We start from the raw sequence: 22,037 nt of genomic DNA on the forward strand, positions 1-22,037 counted from the left end.
ATTCACTACATAATTCATACAGCACGATCCATAGTTGAAGCATCCATTTCTTAAGTATTTGTGAACTCTATATAAAATATCAAATTTGTCCTGTGCCTATTGCTGTTTTTAAAAGCTACTATGGGGCCGCGACGATTCAGTAATACAGACTTCATCTCTGGTATGTGGAGTCCTTGGTCCAATCCGAGCTCGTGCGAAGTAGGCTTTGTGGTGGACAAACACAGTGTGCGAGAGTTTTCTCCCGTTTCCTCCTCCCACTTTCTTCATGCTATTATTTCTATCATTATTAGTCTCCTTTAGTTTAGGGGAATAAACGTAATACGTTAAATTAAGAAACAGAAAAATTTTTTCCCTTCAAATTTTTAAAATAAGCTATTTAATTGCAAACCGCCGAAAACGTATTATGACGCAGTACGTACTGGAAGAATTGGTATAATTTTCGCTGTGGATTTTCCTTTTTCGCAAATGAACATTTCATGCTCTGCATCGTATCATTACACACAACAAATCTGACAATGCAAACAATCGGTGGTTAGAATAAAAACGAAGTTTAAAAATAGAAGCAGAACATGACGTCATTATGTGAGATCAATAGACAGGCGGCTAAACAATGCAGTATTTTATAATGAGGAAAACCCTAAGCAACTAACTATATGGCCTATGGAGCCCGCAGGGTCAATGCCGCATTCACAGAAGTTCTCCACTGGTTTCTGTCCTTAGCCAACTGGATCCAGTCTTAATGTTTGTCCTCCCATCTCTGCCTACGTCTTCCTAATGGCCATTTTCCGATTGGATTTCCAAAAAGCGTTCCTACTTTTTTCCATTCTGGGTTCCTGACCTGCCCACCTGAGCCTCCTAAACTTAATGACCCTACCAATGTTTGGTGAACGGTATAAACTGTGCAGTTCATAGACATGAAGTTTCCGCTATTCCTCATTCCCGTCCCTCTTGGGTCTGAATATTAAGTCTTAGGATCTTGTTCTTACTCTCTCTCTCTCTCTCTCTGTAAATATTTTGTCTGCGTTCTTCCTTCAGAGTAAGCGACAATGTTTCGCAACCATACAGAACAACAGGCATGATTATCGTTTTATATATTTTGAGCTTCAAATTTCTCGACACAATTCGCGACAACAAAAGATTCTGCACTGATTAACAGCACGAATTCCCTGCTTTTAGTCTACATTTAATTTCTTCGTGAATATATTAATATTCATCCTAGATATTTGAAACCAGCCACTTTGTCGATAGTATTATTTCATATTTTAATGCATCCATCATAATGTGCAGTATTACGATCCCGACGAACTTCTATGAGTCAATCAATTCTAAGTGATCAAGAATGTGCCGCTTGAAAAAAATTAATTTTTTATGAATGTTTATCCTTTATCAGGGTATTTCAAAATCACAATTAATTATTATTATTATTATTTTACAACATCTCATGGCGACGCAGCGACTGCCGCCATTTTGCGTTTTATCGATTTTAGGCGTTTACATTGTTTTGAATATCTCAGCACGCATTTGTCCTACCAAATAGAAAATTGCTGGACGTCTCCAACTCGTGCAGAGTTAAAACTTTGATCTCTTAACATTTTTGCCTAAAACCACTTGAAAAGGGGTGAATTCAGGACCTACAGTAACAACGTTTTTGGACATTGAAGACATGTTTGGGAAAAGGAAACAACTGACGTAGAGGTCTGAATTTGTGTGTGCATATAGTCCGGAGTCATAAGTTAGTACACAAAAATTTACGGACCTGTAGCTGCTCCCAAAAGCCTTATAAAAAAATAAAAAATAAAAAATAAAAAAAAATAAAGAAAAATGGGGAAATATGCCAATTTGACATTTTTCACTGTCCTATATCTGCAATGGGCCTGGATAAAAAATCTGAAATTCTGGGAATAGTTAGTTCTTTAGTGTACCGTAACACATAACAAAGAGCGGTCTGTGTTTTTGAGCAGAAGGGGGACAAACTATTAAGTAATGACGTCGTATTCTAGGAGGTGTTTTGTTCACAAATGCAACTGGAAATTCGTTGTTGTGAAGTAAAATAAAGTAGGATGAACGGTTAGTGAAGTCAAGCCTTTCAAGATCGTTTCTTCCCTCTAGTTGTAACACTGTCTTATCACACCGACAGCAGCACTAGTGAAGAATGCCGCTATCAGCAGAAGGCAAGGAAAGTCAAAATGCACACTTGACAAAAAAGTCCGTAAGTACTAGTGCTGTTGAATTTTTGTGACATTTGCGGTTTTCGGTTTTTGAGAAAACGGGTTTTCTGAAAACCGCAAATGCTCAGTGGTAGAGCGTTCACCTCCGGTGCTTGGGGTCTCTGGTTCGATCCCAGCTCGCGCCGTGTGGATTTTGTGGTGGACAAACAACCGTGCTCATGGGTTTTCTCGGGGTTCCGTTTCCTCCCACTTTCTTCATTCCACCATTTCATTCATTTCTCATAATCACCGTCTCCTTTGGCCTAACCGGCATGGGCGTGGGACGTTAAACTCAAAGATTTCATTTCATTTTATAGAATTTATAGTACCTTGTCAAAACGTATGTCTTCAAAGTGTCAAATACAAATCGCCGTAAATTGTGTAATCTACTGTCACAAAAAGTATACCATACTATTTTCGGATCGCTATAAGGAAGAAATACCATACTATTTTGTGATCGGTATGGTAAAATACTATTTTTCCATACTATTTTACCGTAAATTATTAATTATATGTAAACATTGTTATTTTTAAATGACTGAAGCGAAGTAATCTCACGATGATGTTTTAACACCTGGTCATTAGGGGGGCCAGGAAATCATTTGGGAAGCCTGGCCCCGATGGGCCCCCCGTGGCTACACCCCTGCCTAAGATGTACCTGGAAGATCAAAAATAATACCCATCAGTATCAACGACCTTCTGAAAACGTTCGGGATGGCCATGGATTCCTTCGCAGTAGAACTTGGTTTGCCGTGAAGCAAAGAAGGTATCAAGTGCATTTTGCATCTTTACTACGGAGTTGAACTTTAGTTCTCTAATGTGAGTGTCCAAGAAATGGTTCAGGGATAATCGGACGGTGCATTGTCCAGGGAGTATGGCGGTTGCAATAGTGTTTCCCATTTAAGGCGTAGGATAGTGTCCCGGGTCACTCTAATCATGTGGGGCTAAGCGTTGTCCCGTAACGGGAGAACCCCTTAGCGATTGAGAAGTGCTGGCTCCAGGGTTTTGAGTTTTTCTTGAACACGGCTCAACTGCTGACAGTAGACAGTTGCATTAATGTTCTGCTCTGACCAGCCGGTAGCAGTTCCCGATGCACGATGTCGCGAGCAGTCCACCAAACACACAGCAGGACTTTCTGCTGCATTACTGGTTTCAGCTGTTTTGGAACCAGTTCATGGGATTTTAACCAATGATGACGACGCCATGGAGCTTCTCATCACATGTCAACATCCTGTCCAGAAATGGTTTCTTCCTCAGACGAGACAGCACAGAAACACAGGTGTCTGCACGCGTAGTCTTCTGGCCCGGGGTTAATTCATGTGGGACCAATAGACTCAAATTGTAGGGTTTCCCAAGTTGATAGAGGTGCTGCCGGATGGTTTCTCCACTCATATTGAATGTTAGCCCCAGTTACTCACAGGTCTCTCCACTGTTCGCCTCAATTGCTACCTGAAGATCTTCATTTTGTACATGTGTTGGTCTTCCGGCACGTGGTGGTGCGTCTTTCGTGAGTGTTTTGTCACCGTCCTTAAACTTTCTAAACCACCCTTGCACTGTCTGCGTAATCACGACACCCTCACGAAAGGCCTGAGATATCTTCCGCCCCACTGCAGTGGCGTTTGATCCAAGTTTGAACTCGTACAACATACACGCCCTTATGACGCTCTGTGGAGGTTCCATATTCACTATGTCCTTACACAAGTTCATGTTGTAACTGAACTGCCACAAGCAGGTAGAATGTTGGATATACCCACACCGACATCTGACCTTCGCCTTTTCTCCATTCGCATTCAACTCACGGTGTAAGGATCAATTGAACACAGACCTCCACAAAAAGCGACAGAACTTTCTTGGTTACCTTTATATATCTCACAGGACATCGTATGTTTCGTATAGAGAATATATCTATATTAAACTTAGTTTTAATATCTCGAGCTCCGGAAGTCGGAATGTCAAAACTCCAGATTCGTGTTCCTCGTGATCTAGTTTACAAAATATATAAAAATCAGGTGGGGTCCACTTTGCTTTCCTGCAGCCTACTTTTCAAACGAAACTAAGTTTTCCAGAGTGTACATTTTGCTTCAAACTGAGTTCTGCCCTGGCTAACATACGTAAATTCGCTTCTATAAGTGTCGTTAAAGTTACACTTGAAATTGTCGTTCGGCATTCTTGTAGCTTATGAAGGCATGAATAATTCAAGTATGTTTGTCACAACATCTACAAAAGAATATTCATTCGTATAGAACCTCCAATACATTACATTAAAAACACATGAATTACACAAAGAAAACTATTGTGCATTAGAGCAGATCTCTTATTAGCGAATGGCCTTACACCCGCGCACTGCTCAGATAGCTCACAGCCTGAGCCTGAGCGCAAGTCCAAATTTAACTCAATCGCGATTAAGATTGTCAAAGATGTAGCGGTTTACGTTGAATATACCAACACTTTATTCACTAAGTCGTCTTAAATTTTTCTCCAATCCCAAAAAACGGGTGGTTTTTCGTGATTAAGATAGCGAGGGACAAATATAGAACCTGACAATAGGGTGGTACCTGCAAAAATCGGGTAATATGACAACACTAAGCTAAATAGAAAATAAGGTATATCCCTATTTAAGATCACTACACCTGCAACCCATGAAATCCTTATTTGAAATCTCATCCACTTAGACTGAGATCTTTTATATTATCATTACTCTTTCACTTTGTTTCTAAATAGTACTGCCACTCTTTCTTTTGTTAACAAAAAAACACCACCTCCCTTTCTTAAAAAAAAAGAAAAGAAAAAAAATTAGATCGCAATACACAATTTTATTGTTGATTTGTTGCCACTCCGATAAATGTGAATGTTGTGGTTTTGCATGTGTTGACTGGTTTCTATCGCAAATCCCAGACACCTGCAATAGTTCATACGTGAAGGGAACACCGATCATATTTTATTCTATATCTTTTTACTTCCCAATAACGATAGCCGTGCCTCTTTGTGAGAAACTGCAACTTATTTTTTTTATTCTGCCAATTGTAAAAGAATACTAAACAAGAATTTCCCTACACGTTAAGACGTTTTAAGAAAAAATATCTTCTTTCACCTCTGCAAATTTTGAGCATTTTTTCCCTACGCCGGGGGAAATTTCCCTCCATCTGGCAACTGTGAGCCGAAGATGGGAAAGATTCTTTGCTGTTTCCTCGTCGTTACTTGATAATAGTGCTATCGAATTTTTGAGACTTCTGCAGTTTTCGGTTTTTGAGAAAATCGGTTTTCAAAACCGAAACCGCAAAAGCGGTTTTCAAAACCGAAACCGCAAATGCGGTTTTGAAAACCGACATTTCGGTTTTATGAAATTTCATTTTTTTCAAAAACCGGTTTTCGGTTTTTTCAAAAACCGATTTCGACAGCACTAGTAAGTACTATTCGGCCCTAGGCCCTGGCTGCTGTCTTTGATTTTCCTTATAGCGTACTCATGAATAAAGTTGAATAATAATGGCGACAACGCATCTACTTGTTTCAGGCCATTCTCGACGTGAAACATATCTTAATTAACCTAACCTTCAATGTTTATATTGTTCAATTGAAAATTTCGAATATGAATTAAAGAAATGAAGCTATTATAATGTGGCTTCCATATTTCTACAAAATAATACTTGTATAACAACACGTATAATAATAATCAACGTGAATTTTGCAGTTTTAAGGAGTTTATACGGTATATAATATTTCACTATTCATATAGCTATGATTTATCATGCTAATTGCTAAGAATAGTTAAAATTATGAAGTCTTTCACGTAAGCTGTATATGTCTGTATATCTAATAGTTATCAAACTGTGCTCTTAAGTACACCGTATTAAAACTCAAAAATCTCATCTTGCACCCGCAACTGTCGCTCCTGTTTAGGACATCATTCAACATGATACACCCGGTGAGGATACTCGGTCAAAAAGATGAAAAAGCCTTGCAGGTCAGCCATATTAAGTTTCTTCTGGATTTTCCTCATTCACATCAGGCAAATACCAGCCACTGTTAGTAGATTAAACCTGTTCTAGAGCTTGAAAAACTGTAGAATAAATATAATTTACCCCATGCAACTAACAGTGGTCGGTTATAAGGAAATAGTTTAAAAAAAGAGATGGCAATAGAATTGTTTTACATAAAATGTCAGAAATGTAGAACAGAACTGACAGGAGTGTTACACAGAATACTCGGTGCTAATTTTTCTATTTGCTTGGAGTGGTATACTAATGTAATTATACACTGATTCCGGTTTGCGTCACATCTGCAGTTGATAATGGTTCCAAAGATAACTGAAATATCATGTAGGAATTACATTTCTGGGTTTTCGGCATCTACGGCCATTTTAGTCTGTCACGTATGAGGGATGACGTTCCTCGCAATCACATTACCCGAGAAAGTAACCTAGGACATGCCATTTACCTGGTGTGAATAAGAAAAACCCCGCAAAAACTTCATTCAGTATCGCTGGCCCGAAAAAGCTGTTACCTTTTCGACTGAATGTATCTACTGGGTTAAATATGTCGAATGATGTCCTAAACAAGAGCGGCAGATAGGGATGCAAGGTTTGGAATTTTGTATCTTTAATAGTCAAGAAGTTCCTCGCATACTCCAACATCCATGTTGTCAGAATATGTTACACAGCAAGTACTGTTTTTTAAATAATCGTTATTTATAATGCTATTTTTGTGTTTGAAAGTATTTTACACTATGCACAGCCTTCATATTTCAACATATAACAGGGTGTCTACTAAAATTCCAAAATGAAATTTCGTGACCTTTTCTTTACCAAATCATAAGATTTTCTAACATTTTCAAGAGCGAATTTGGGTGCGAATTAGGCCGAATTTTCATCCATGCTATAGAAACGTACTTTGCTTGCGATTTGGTAGCGTCTAAAGCCGACCATAGACATTTTTGATGGTGAATTTTGACGTTTTATAGAACAAAATCTTCCAATCTGTACACAGTTAAAAAAAAATCGTGACCCAAAAGCTAAATTTCGTGACTTTCATGACCGTTTTCTGATTTCGTGACCGATAGACATCCTGTATAACATACTGACACATCAAACATTCGGGTAATATTCTAAGTGAAAAATCAGAATACAAAGATACTAAATTTTTGTCAAACGGGAACTCCAAATCCAGTTAAACGCTCAACAGAATTTCCCAGGATGTACCAATCATTATATTATGTTGAGCAAATTGAAGAAAAAGGCTGGAAGAGGTAGGCCCACAACCACTGATGCTCGTGCCTGCGCAGTTAAAGGTAGTGTACTAGTCTTGTCGACCTACAAACTCAATATTATATAGAATATTAAAAGTAATTTTATAGATATAGGTGACAGAAATAGATGATATCAAGAACCTTACCTCGAAGTTAAAACTTGAGGTAAGACCCTGGATACCACCTATTTCTATACAATTATTTCGGTCTAAATGCATTTTCCTTATTATTATTTCTTTTTGATAGTCTGTGTTCCTGGCCTCATTCGCTAGTTAACATATGCGCTGCGGTTTAGCTAAAAGCTATAACGGCGTCGGAAATATGGTTTCTTTGTTGAAAAAAAAAATCCTTGCAGACTGGGTTATTTTATGACGTAAATGCAACTATTTGAGAGAGAACACTTTGTTTCGTCTAATACGGTGGGTCTATCAGATTTCTGAACCATCTCTACTTTACAGAGCAGGCACTTGAGAGGAAATTAGAAAGTGCGGAAGTGAAACAATGACTTTGTTCTATCAAGTGTGTTGCAAATGTGTTTGTTGCCTTAGGCAATGGTTCTTCAATGATCATAACTGATACCTCTTGCTTTCTGTTTCATATCTAGACCAACTGCGGAATGCACTACTGAAATTTGAAAAGAACTCTATGAAAACTGAAATAAATAAATAATAATAAAAACTTCGATATCTAGTGCCTCACTTTGAGAAACAGCCTGAGTCAACTAAAGGTTAATTGCATAATTGGCGTGTTGTGTGGGTGAGTTATTTTATTTTTGTTGTTGATTTGTATAAACATAAACCTGAGAGAAAATGACATCTGCAACCAGAAAAGAGAAACGTGTTTTTTTAAATGGTCAATCTCGGGGACTTGTGTATAATTTGCGAGAATATTTTGAGGCAGAAAGGGAAAATGGAGGGCCATTACTTTCACTTTCTAATGTTGTGCAGAGAGTGTCTGCAGCTCTGCATATCGGAACAACCAGTGATATGGATAACTAAAGAAAAGTGCCCGGAAAATTTGAGTGAGCCTTCAGGGGTGTTAAGAATTCCGAGAAAAAATTAAAAAAGACCTTCAAGAGTGACAAATCTGGATGCATTTCAAAAATATGCCATCCGCCGGCATCGTTATGACTACTACCAGCGAAAATAATTTCCCACCCGGAAAAAAACTACTTGTTTCATTTAAAGATAGTGGTTTGTTCGATGGGGGTAAAACTAATTTATCGTTTGTATCTTGGGTTCAAGTGAAAAAAATATTCTGGGTAAAAAGTTTGGAAAGAACAGATGTTGCCTAAAGATGAGTTTTTGCGGGACATTTTACAAGAGCATGGAGAAAACGTCGTGTGGATAAATGAAACATGAGTTAATGCAAATCATACTAGGTTGCAGGGGTGGGTGGATGATATAATTGCAGGCACAACAAAAACACCTCTTGAAAAGGGCAGCCGTCTCATTCTCTTACATGCAGGTTCATATGAGGGTTTCATACCTTACTGCTGTTTCAGTCAAAAATATGAAATAGCAAACTTCAGTACTTATTCTTCTGTAAGAACCCTTAATGCAATGGATAAAAATCGTCTACTCTTATCTACGATCCTTAAAAATTCGGAGAAAAGAGGAAGAGAAGGTAAAAGTAGTTGTGTAAAAATTTCATTTTATCATTTTCACACTCAGTGGAAAACTATGTCAACATATGACAATATATTACCTTCGTGACTTTCTCATACACTACAAAACACTAATATATTTCACGCATAATTCAATACCTATCATCAAAACAGACGAGAGACAGACATAATGACCCTGCCCACTTTATTATTATTATTATTATTTGTGAGAGTTGCAATTTGTATACACAGAGCTTTTTTGTAATCCTTGAATTAAATTTAAAATATTAATAAAACACAGCCCCTGACATTTGTTTTAACCGATTTTCAACCTAAATAACTCTTTGGCATCAAATCACTAGGACAACCGGCAGCTTTTAACAGTGTAGTATGCTCAGCACTTACATGATTACTTAACACCATTATCTTGTAACATTATTTTCTATTACATACCATCCTAAGTGGTGTCCACAGTGAGAGCATATACAGATTTTCCACGAATAACCAGGAAACCACGAATCTTCAGAGTGCCACTAAAAACAAAAGAAATGAACGTAGTTAAGTAATTAAGATAAACTTTAAAAAGGACAATGAAGACCATAAATTTGCCATGATTTTGAAACTTTTTCTCATATACTTTTTATATGCTTAAAATACATAAATACGAGACGGTAAGGCCTCTTCTTAAAACAAGCTACTTAAAGATCTGTATTTTATACAAACCAAACATTCACCTTGTTATTCTTTGCAATTTAAAAAATATTACACAACCATCACAAAATATTTCCAAACCAAGCTAAGAGAGAAAAAAGGCTTGTGTATGGTAAATGATAAATACTTATGCGAGTATAAAATCAAGTGATTTGTAGCTATTTTCATGGGTTATTCAAGAGAAAAGCGATAATAGATTAAGACATCTACACTGTGGAAATCCGTACGAAAAGCTGTAAGTTATTATTATTACTAACGTGCTTCTGTACATACATGCTTATTCAATTTCTATTTATCGTATTACTAGCAGCACTTTTTTTTCTTTCTTTCTTGAGAATTTCCAGAAACGACAGCAAAAATTAGACTATAAACAACTATTTAATGAATTGAATGAAACTGCGAAAAAAAAAAAAATCTTTTAATCATTAAGATTATGTCCTTTAGCTAAAGGAGCCACATGATTAATGAAAATGAACGGCTATTAAAGAACTGGTGGAAATGGCAATGTGCAACAAACGGGAGAGCCTGAGAAAACTCAGATATGATTTTATCCAACATAAATCTGGGCCTGGGTTCGAACCAGGAACTCTCGGCACCTTAAGCGCGTATGGACAAGGTAATTTTTGCTTTATACAAAGTACAAGTCCAACCTTATTTTGTGAAGAAAAAATATATAGGGTGTTACAAAATGTGTCACGACGATTTGGTAACACATCAAAATAAGAAAAGAAGTTCGTATGGACCTGTGCTCAAAAGAGAAATAGTTTCGGAGTTACAGGGTGCTGAAAACAAGTTTATAGCTTCACTACTATGAGGCCTATCGTAGCTGGGTCAAGACATCATCGAGAAACTGGTACGTGAACTATCCAAATATTCATGTTTAAGAATACTCCAGAACTTGCACACCAACTTTTAGAGAGGTAGGTGGAGAGTGATCAAGTACTTCCAAACAGCCTCTCTAAAAATTGGTGTGCAAGTGCTGGAGCATTTTTAAACATGGATATTTGGATAGTTCACATACTAGTTCTTCAGTGATGTCTTGACATGACTACGATTGGTCCTATAGTAGTGGAACTAGGACCTTTAAAGTTCATTTTTTCACGTTTTCGGCACCCTATAACTATGAAACTATGAACTTCCGACCACGGTCCATATCAACTTTTTTTCCTTATTTTGATGTGATGAATCTATTCCAAAAATTTTGTGACAAATCTTTGTAACATCCTGTATTTACGTGAATGAATAAGTTCCAAATTAAATATCTCACTATTTACTGTGACGATTGGTAATACTTGTTATTTAAATAAAACAGAATTATCAAAACAAACGTGAAAGATAATTCTATAAAAAAAGAGTGATAGAAAATGCTGTTAACTCAAAGCCACATCGTTAGAATGGGACACAAACAATACATGGGACACTAGCACACAACGTGGCACAACATGTCAATTTTGGGATTATCCACACATTTTCTATCTGAATATGTGGACTTTTCCGTTTAACCGGATATCAGTGATTCAGATTATTAACTACCCTGAATAGTTAACTAAGATATTGTTTACTACATTTGTATCAAAAACATTACATCATGCTCCAATTTGCGCCAGAGTTAATTATTCAAAGGAAAAAAAAAAAAAAAAAAAAAAACCAAGGCCCATGACGTTACACATATCACTGTTTCTATTTAAAAAGCACAGCTTAAACACATGAAATATTACAGTTACTCTTATCAAAATCATTTGCAAAGATTCACAGACAATAACCAAAACCACAAAAACAATTAGCACGTACTTTAACAAAAGGTCAGTCCCAGTTTACAAGATAGAGGGGAAAGCCGTGGGCCTGCTATTTCTATACTTAACATCTCTATGTATGTTTTTGTTGGAGTGGGAACGTGAATACTTCAACACTGCTTAGCCCAACAATTAGCAAGTATCATGGCAGCAGGATTGAAGAATTCTGCTAAAAAAAAAAAAATGGCATTTTAAGGAGCCATTACATAACCAGAATCGACAAGTTTATTATACTCAATCAAAAAAGCACGCATCTAACATGTAAACTGCATACATCAGTTTCCGTGATATCAATTTAGATTACTTGCCTATAAGAAACAATTAGATGAACGATGATTTCCCACACCAGACAAGAAGTATCACGAAAGAGCAGTTTCTTGTAATAATACTTAACAGCTCACACTAATAATAAATAAACGATTAAAAAACATAAACACACGTCTTGTATGTTGGGTAGAAGGGAAAGTAGCCTTAACACTATTTATTGAAACAAATTAAAAATACCCATATTAAGAGCCGAACTGACACATATCTCTCTATCAGCTGCTTCAGCAGAGTACAAGGAATTCCAAAGATATACGACAAATACTGAATTCTTCAACACAGTTTGTGCAGTTTTCTTTTCTATCTGCATGGTTTCATAAAGATACAATTCTTCAAGTTGAGATTTTAAAGCCAAATACAATTTTAGCTACGGATGAAAATTAATATTTTAAAGATAGCTTAGAAGAGTCATTTGCAACTGGATAATGTACGGTGTAAGAAAACTACTTTACCAAGTGAAAAACAGCAGAAAGAAACACTAGAGCAAAGGAGAGGAAGAGATAAGGTAGGTGAATGGAACAAGTAAGTGTGGGAAGTGTACCCAAGCAAGTATTGGTAGTGTACTCGTAATAATGGATCCACGTATAGTATGGCTGCAGAACAATCGACAACGTAATATTTCTTGTTTGCTTGTCACTACTGTTATTTGTCAAGGCCGGGTTCCTTGGTACTCCTCCTCTCCATGAGTTTACAGGGAAAGGGTGCAGCAACCTATGACGTCACTGAGTATCAATTGGAAATACTAGTTTAGAACCTTTTTAGCTTCCTGATATTATAGCCCACAAAGAAGTACGGAAGGCTTGATGTCACACATTCAAATGCATGATACGAGGTCAGCACAGTAGTTCTCGATCACTACTATAAACTGGAGCTCCCACTTTTTTTCCCGATGATGAATCAAGACCGAAAAACTAGAGTGCCCATATGGAATACAATACACTAATCAATTACTCACACGAAGTGCTTTTAACACATTATAGAATTTCCTTCACCCATGAACTAACAGTACAAAATAGGAAATACAAGCAAGAACACACAAAGTGCAGTACCCGAAACGTAAATGTTCCCACGTCTATCAGAAAGATTGGTATCTCAAAGGCAGACGATAACAAGAGCTTAGAAAGATATATATTATTTGCCTCGTTACATTACACAAACGTCTTATACTTACATTGTTCACTCCAGTGCAACCAGCTTTTTCAACTACAATGATTTGAAATTTGATTCCGAGAGGATTTTCTACGACTTGTACACCCACTTTATTATCCTCAAATAATGTATAATTCCTATGCAAAAGAGCCAACGGGCTGATCTTAGTTTGGAGCAGGTAACTTGTGTCTGCGATACCAGCGCCACATTGCCCACACAACAAATGATCTGCAAGACGAAAGTGTGTGTAAAGACGGAAGTAAAGACGCTACTGCATGGGAACTACTTCTCAGGAGGTTATTCACTTTCTCGATGCCTATTAACTTCCATAGTTAATCTCATAATAGAAACAAGACAATCATAAAATCCAACTAATTAATTTTTTGCTTAAATTTGTAAAGGCGAAATTCAATCAAAAATAATTTTACGTTTACAGATTATACCTTTAATTTTGCTGTTAGGAAAGCAAAGTGAATATGGAGCCTGCTAAGTTGCCATTACAAAAATTAAAATAATAATAATAATAATAATAATAATAATAATAATAATAATAATAATAATAATAATAATAATAATAATAATAATAATAATAATAATAAGGTGGAAAATCTATATGGTACTTTTAGTACCAAGGTTAACAATAATTTTCAATTGAAAGAGATCTTTATGATTTTTTATTAGTCCCTCTAGAAAACTTAAGAAATTCATAACTAATGAAGTTTCACTTGTATTCTCAACTGCAAAATAAGAGTGATCCCTGGCTCCGATATGAGTGTATGTGATTTTGATTTCACGTTACTCTAAGTCCCGTCTTATATTGTAAGATTTTATTTTCTTTTAACTCAGTTATTGATAGTTTAACGTATCATTTTTTTATGTTTCACTAAAATCATTAATTTATGTTTTTTATAATTACAGGCTTGTATTGCAATAGGTAAATTAAACTCAGTGCTCTAAAGTGTTTCGAGGTGCAGGTTACTAATAACACATTGATTTAGTCAGGTCTAGACTTTCTAACAGCCGGGAAAAACTTCAGTTATATACATATCTTAGAACTTACTATGTTAAGGTTAAGAAGAAATAGAGGCAAAAACATAGAATATATTTCTGGAAGGCGCTGGTGTCTACAATTAGAAACTGACATGATATATTTTTTTTAATTTAACGGTCCACAATCATGCCTTTTTGGCTAAAGGAAATGAATGATTAAAATCAATGATCGTAAAATTAAGTTTTTGTGCACTCCCACCAGCAATCGAACCCAAGATCACGTCATCCAAGACACACGCGCTAGTCACTAGAGCAACGGGAGGGACCAATATAATTAGAAAGGGAAATATTATACAGCTCCAGTCATGCACAGAGAAAACGAATTTAATTCATTTTTACAGGAACGAGGATAGGAACTCTGAGGTAGAGATTCTGAGACATTTTTATCAATAAGAAGAACCATCTGTAACATATTGCAAAGGTTTGAACAATAAGACAGAATTGAGTATCATAGTATTCCAGGCCGTTCTCGATCTGCATTTTCTAGATAAACCAAACATGCAGTCAATTGGATTCCCTGTCTCCTCAGTGAAATGAGTAAGCCAACGGTATAACGATTTGCTGCAATTAGGTTTAGCGTCCTTTTCAGCACCAAGACAATATGAGACGTGGATCTAAGTTTAAAGTGGAAACCAAACTCGGAGCTCAGTGCATTGAAGATGCGCATGCTAGCCACTAGACTTCCTCTGTTCCCTTTACTGCAGGCTCAAAATATTTCGCGGCCGAATGTGGTACACGTCCTACATTTCCTGAAAGGATAAGATATTTCACTTCTTTCCTTTCCGGCGCAATCACCTGATTTCTTGCCGAATAAAAATGTATTATCCAATATTGCGCCAACACTCATATACCACAGATCTCCGTCAGCTATAGTTGACGAACTTACAGCAGTGTTCCTGACGCATGGTTTGTTATACTCCATGACGATATCCAAGGTCTCATTTTTTGTATTTTTAACAATTGTTTAAACTCAACTCTCAAAATTTCGTATATCGGAGATAGTTTTTGTTAGCTTTTAAATAAGATTATCAAACTCAATTCGTACACCACAAAGGATATTACTACTACCAAGCCAGAACTCCTAACGCAAAAGAAACTCTATATCCCGTTATACTTAATCTTCACCGTATCTCTCTTCTATTACATCTATAATCTTCACTGAATTCACATTCGCATCCGAAATCATTATCTTAACTAATACTTCTTTATATATTCATAATTCTTCTGTAATCTTAAACAAACTATCACAAATTTATATCTTATTTGCACATACTGACTCTTATTTACTTGGTAACCGCAAGTATCACATACAAAAGCACATTTTGCCCAACAGTTTTCAGATCTGAAAAGTAAGAACTATTTCCAAAATTAACATATCCACTTATACAAATTCTGAGCTATGCTTTTTGTTGAAAATAGGATCTTAGCATATTTCATAAATTGGACAGTGTCCAAACACGCTGAAATATGACAAAAAATAGAGAAAATCCTTTCATCTGCAAAGAATAAACGAAAAAACGTGAAGGAGGAAGGAAAAAAAAAATCGGAAAGCAAATTTGCTATTGGAAACAATGCCAACAATCATCGACATATTATCTAAAACAAGAGCTGAAAACAATTCTACGTATAATTCCAAACTACTTTTAGTACACAATCGTTTGGAGCTGATAATTACATACTAAATGAAAAAAATGAAGTAAAATCTCACTTAAGCCCCACGATATGCCCTTTAGTCTAACGGAGATGGATGACTAGTGAAGGATTACAGAAGAACTGGTGGGATACGTAAGAATATATGAGGAAATCAAAGAATCCCGGAAGAACAAATTCAGTTATCCACTCGAACTCACATGACCTGCATGCAAGCCAGAGGTGAGAGCTCTACAATTGTGCTACCGATTCGTAAACCTCATGCTAAGGGAACGTTACTGGTAACTAATTAATGAAATTCACTATGTCACAGTCCTAACATCACGTCTATATTAAACTTGCTTAACGACTGCAACTAAGAAAGATGATGGAGCATGCTGCGAAGTATCGGTATAAGGTATTAATGAAAATTCCACTTAACAAGTATACGCAATCTACGAATCAAACTTAGAAAAGTAAGGATTGTAGTTGCGAAGGTTGATTTAAAACATATTTCACAGTGGATATTATAAAACATATTTTATGGCAAACGTTAAGTTTATGGACATCACAATCTGGAAAATAAACTGGAAAATTCAGTACTTGGCTCCGGAAGATACATGTGAGGAAATAATTTCTGCAAGTGACAGACACGTTAAACAATAAAAAAAGCAAAAGAAAGGAAATATGACACCTTTCAGAATAACAGAACAAATTCATCACAATTCTGATATTCGAAAGTTAAAAATCTGCATTTAATTAATTATATCTATACCCTTTTTCAAAATATCTACACTAGTCAACATGAGATACACCCGTTGCGCCCACCTCAGAGCCTCTTGCACCCTCATATTCCGGCCATCACAGTTCATGGTGGATAGCGAAACCTCTCCATACAGAATATGAGTTTGTAACGCAACTGACAATTTAAAAGAAATATTTATAGCCATATCTGGTGATGACATGTATGAATGAATACGAAGGCTGTTGGAAAAGTTTCTGCATACTACTACTTACAAAATCCTGAAGTTTTACGTCCAATGATTACGCCAACAAGGCTAAAGACGGTGATAATGAGAAATGAATGAAATTGTGGAATGAAGAAAGTGGGAGGAAACGAGACAACCCCGAGAAAACCCAAGCACACGGTGTTCACAACAAAGCAAACTTACTACAATTTGCAGTGGCGCTTTGTCCCGCTAGTATAAAATTCGGAAGAATACACCTTTTTTTTTTTTGCATAAATATCTTCGATCATTTGTTTAAGCCTAACCGTTTATTTTTCACAGCAGTTTGAAGAAGTAGATTTGTGTGAGAAATGGAAATGAACAATGATTTCAAATGTAGTTTAACATGGAAACAGTGCATGAAGCAACTTCATTTGGCTTTTGGGTATGAAGCCCCATTCAATACGACTGTCTGCAATGTGTTTTCCGAATTCCAGCCTGGCTTTACACTTTTCAGAGATGAATTTCGTAAAGGCCATCCATCCACGTCTATTGCTGCAAGCAATGTTGATGCTGTGCGTGAAATGATTGAGATTGCCATGTGACATACTATGAGGTGATCTGCAACCCTGACATGTCGTGCTATATCAATAAATCATCCACCATGGCTTTATTACGCGTCTTCATATACTTTAACATTAAAATTTATTCATTTCTTTGTTGTTTTTTTTTTTTAGTGTAACGTTCCATGATAATGCACAGAGACTAAAAAGCAACGGTGATGATGAGATGGATGACAATAGTGTAATGAAGAAAAGGGTGAACTGCAAGCAGAAATACGCATACGATATTTATCCGCCACAAAGTCTACTTGACAAAAAGCTGGGACCAAACTAAAAACCCACGTAGGCCTACGAGAGGTGAGCGCTCTAAGACATCGTTGGTCAAAACTCTCTTTTACTTTTAGATCTGTGTTTTGAATACTTCTGTTAGTTTTTCGTAAATTTTTGTATTCTTTCCTGCCATCTGCAGAACTTAACCCACGATTTTATTTTTCCATGTTAGTGGAATGTTTCTAAGAAATGAAATAAAATTTCTAGTTCTAAGTCCCACGATTTTACCCTATATGTAAAAGACAAGTGATTATCGAGTGATTATGAAAGAACTGATGGAAAGGAGAGTATATCCAGAAAAATCGCCATCCACCACACTCTATGGCCTAGAATCAAACCAGTGGCCCCTCGCACCAGGGATAAGCGTTCTACCACTGTGCCACCTCACCTCCAGCGATAAACAAGAGTTCTTGAATTTTTGAATAAGTACAGAATTATCTCAGTACAGCAGAAATATCTCATGTTATTTCAAAACATTAGTAATTGAATTTCTAGGCTATCGACAACTATGTCCATGTAACCTGTTACGTATGAGAAACGACCTAATCGGCAATCTCACTGCCCGGGGAATTGGGGAGGAAGAAACGAAGCGGCCTGAGATCATTATATGAGGTACCATCCCGGCCTCTGTCTGATGCAGAGGGAAACTCAGAATGACTGACCTGAAGAACCTTTTACACTTCTTCGACCGAGTTTTCCTACTGGGAATTGAACCAGGAACCCGCTTGCACCAACGGTAATAGCGTTAGTTATTTCAAAAGAGGAATATACTATAATTAGTCAAAATACCTCACCTCTTGATATTGCTAATAATGTAAAATAAAAAAAATAAATAAATACAACGCACGGCATAGTCTATAAGGAAGCCATTATACAATAAAGCAGATCGAAAGGTAAGGCATTCAATAACATTAGGTACATGATCTGTTTCTGTATCCTCGCTTACCCATATACCGGCACTTACAAGCGCTGACGTGCTTGCTCCCTACGGAAGCACCCCCGAGCAGGCCCACCATGTTCGCCATGCTGTGACCTGATTACACTTCTTCCATTTAGTTGCCACTTAACTCAGGTTGGTTTATTTTGCTCGTACTGTTTTTATAGCAAATGTCCGGATGCTGTTATCCTCACACAGTTAAGCCCTCCTAAAGTGAATTTGCATCCAGGAATGAAACTCTCACAACAATTAACTCTTAAGTTACAAAGAGTACATTTCCTGGTGTACGGATCCACAGATTTATAAAATTTAGAGAAGAAATTTTTAATATTTTAATAGAGTAGTAGTAGTAGTGTGTAAATAATTAAAATATATCGTGTTCTAACCTGTGAGATGCGCATGTATTTGAAAATACATTAATGAAAGTCGAACCTGGTATACACGTACTTGCCCATAAGGTAAATAATGATGGATGCACAATTCCTAAAATTTAGAGAATAAATTACTAATATCGTACTAGAACAGTATGTGAATAATCGGATCTGTACGCAAAAAACAGAAATCGAAATGTAACCTGTTGCACACACATTCTCTTTCATGTACCCACTGAGCACAGTGTATACAGTAAAAGGAAAGTGATTCACGGAATACGAAGGTGAAGAGTTAAGAAGAGGAACCATTGACGTGTTCGTGAAGATCCAACAAATTTCTGAAGTGGTTACAAATTATCAGTACGAAACAGTGCTAAGATGTGGAGATATGCACAGTAGTAAGTTTCTTTCTTCTTTTTTTTTTTCTTTTCAGATTTCTAAGTGAAAGTGTAAATGAAGTAACCTATAAAATATCTTTGTATTTTGAAAGCAGTGGGTTTCCACAATCCTCGTTTACGCGTATACCCATCATCACTGACCGCCTGCTCCCTATGGACGCATTCCCTCGCTACTGCTCGAGCTCCCCTACTGCGCTTCCGTCCTGACTCGGAAAAAATCGTAATTTTTAGTTGCTACCTAGCACAAATTGGGTGCAGTTTTACTATCCGGATCAATAGATTGTAAAATACCAGGGAAAATGTAGGGAAGTCTTTAATTTGCGCATTTTATGTCGAGAACAGAACCCAACAAAACCCTGCGGGGCTTCCAACCCGTTCCTACTCTTACTGCTACCCCTAATCCTACTCCAACTAATACTATGGATTCATATAGTAAAACTGCGTACACAAATTGTTTAAAGAGTTTTTGTATAAGACCTCCTAAAGTGAATCTGCACCGGGGAATACACGTTCACACCTCAAAAATTATTGCTGACGGTACAAAAAGTGAATGTAGAAAGAAAATATATATTTTATGAATTTATGTATGAATCCGTACAATCAAATGCACGCATTTCCAAATGAAAGAATTACACATTACATAAATTCATGTATGAATCCGTAAACAGGAATTACGCAGCGTTTCAAAGATGGTTACTCAAAGTGCCAGAGAAAAGAACTAGCATCGTTACCGGTACGCAATCCTCTTCTCACTTTTAGATCCAAGATAACTTTTAAAACTCATAATATATACAAATTTACATTATCTCAACCACTTCATCAACAAGCAACATAAATGGAGTAGAGATGATGTTAGTATGACGTGTATTCAATTATTCAAGTAAATAACTTACAATACTATTAATATTTTAATTATGAGTTATACAACCTTCAAATTCGTGTATTCCTTCAATATGGCATAATATCTGCTTCACAAATGTCAATAAAAATGGAAAAATTAAGGTTTTGCTTTCGTACCCCTTCATCACTTCACGTGCAACACCATCAAGCTTTTCTTCTTCTTCTTCTTCTTTTCTTTACGCGTTATTTTACTTGATGCTGTTTTCCCTAACCGAGTTGAATGGTCGCCTATCAGAATTACGGCCTTATCCCATTGTGGTCTTTGTAAAATTTGATGATCGACGTTTAACGTGCCATTTTTGCAAATTAAACAACGAATTTAAGGTTGTGTTGACGCAAACGACCGTACAAAGAAACCCTTTGACTATCGTCACTCTATAGCAGGTTGCGTTTTAGTTTGTGATATTCAGCATAGCAGTTATAATCACTAGCGTTACATTGCGATCTGCAGTTTTTCGAACACCCTTATGAATGAAGCTCAGAGTTACTGTATGAGCCTTCGCCAAAATTCCGAAGCGTAACTAACGCAACATGGAAACTTGAATTATAAGTGCTTGAATCTATCACAAATTAGATTGAGGATTTTGTGTTGCCTTGACGCAAACCATTAAGGAAAGTGCTGTTCAATATTGAATACCGATACGAACAAAGGAACTCGGAAAGTGAAACAGCGCTACTTAGAGGCGGATTTGGAAATTTTTTGAGCGAGGGCGCAACTTTGCGATTCTATATATACCGGCTAGACCATTTATCTTGATACGTCCTTTTAACTTTTGAACTAATAAACAAAGATCAAGAATCTAAGAAACGAAGATTACATATTTCAAATTTACATATTAACTCAAAACATACAATGTAACAGTTATTATTCAGTGTTGTAAATTAAGAACGATATAGTATCACCAGTGTTCAAAATGAAAAAAGAACGCAGAGGGTATGTTTTCTTACGATTTTGACTCGACATGCCGGCAATGTAAATGTTGAAATACAGTGACGGTATGCTGCCCAAAAGATTACATTTCTATTACATAATGATTCAAAACTATGGAAAAACTTTTCGTAGTTATGGGCGGCGGAGCATGGAGAGGCTTGGACCCTGCCCCCTGACTCCCCACTCGACTGAAAAGTATTCCAGGTCGCCGGAATCTTGTTATCCAGTTATTAGACACAAACGTACGTTTTAATGAAAATATATAAGCTCCATCAATTCTTGACTCACCACATAATAACCGAAAACTTAAGCAAAACAACATTTTTTTTTTAATTTCATAAACTATTTTTTTTCGTAAATACCGGACTCAGTTATACAGGGGGTTATACAGGGACTTCACTTAGGAACTAGTATGTGCCCTATCTAAAAATACATGTTTCAGAATCCTGCGATACTTCAGTAACAATTTTTATAGAGGTAGTTGATGAGTACTTCAAGTTATATGACCGTAGAAAAACACCCTCTATAAAAATTGTTGCGTGACTATCTTAGGATTCTTAAACATATTTTTAGATAGCGCACATATTAGTTCCTTGACCCGACTACGGTAGACCCCACAGTTGTGTAGCTATGGACATTTAAATTTCATTTTTTCATATTTTCGGCAGCCTATATCTCCGAAAGGAAGCATTTGTGCACCCAGGTTGGTCTATACTTTTTGTCTTATCTTGATATCAGGAATCACCTCCCAAACGTTGCCGGTGTTGTTTTGAAACACTGTATATTTCAAATCCAGGGATTGAATACTTTATTGTGGAAAGTGTGAGGCGTGAGGCAACCAACATGAGTTCTTGCATAGGAGGAAGGTGTGAACTACCTTTCACATAGTACCTTATTAAAAAAAAAAAAAAAACGAAAAATAAAAACATATTTTTAAAAATGTTGGTGTC

The 22,037-nt window shown here is 36.6% G+C and overlaps 1 protein-coding gene across 1 annotated transcript in view; it reads right to left on the minus strand.

The window, feature by feature from the left end:
• LOC145693537 (protein cereblon-like) overlaps window positions 1-20,661 on the minus strand; it is a 41,199-nt gene extending 20,538 nt beyond the window's left edge. Inside the window, exons 1-3 of the mRNA XM_081769616.1 lie at window positions 20,185-20,661; window positions 13,054-13,259; window positions 9,508-9,587 (exon numbers count right to left, since the gene is read on the minus strand). Of these exons, the coding sequence (XP_081625742.1) occupies window positions 9,508-9,587; window positions 13,054-13,259; window positions 20,185-20,281 (383 nt within the window). The 5' untranslated portion in view covers window positions 20,282-20,661. The remainder of the gene's footprint in view (window positions 1-9,507; window positions 9,588-13,053; window positions 13,260-20,184) is intronic.
• Window positions 20,662-22,037: the final 1,376 nt, after the last annotated feature.

The sequence above is a fragment of the Thermobia domestica genome, chromosome 8 (genome assembly GCF_964235325.1).
Source record: "Thermobia domestica chromosome 8, izTheDome1.hap1.1, whole genome shotgun sequence".
In the NCBI taxonomy this organism is placed as follows: Eukaryota; Metazoa; Arthropoda; class Insecta; order Zygentoma; family Lepismatidae; genus Thermobia; species Thermobia domestica.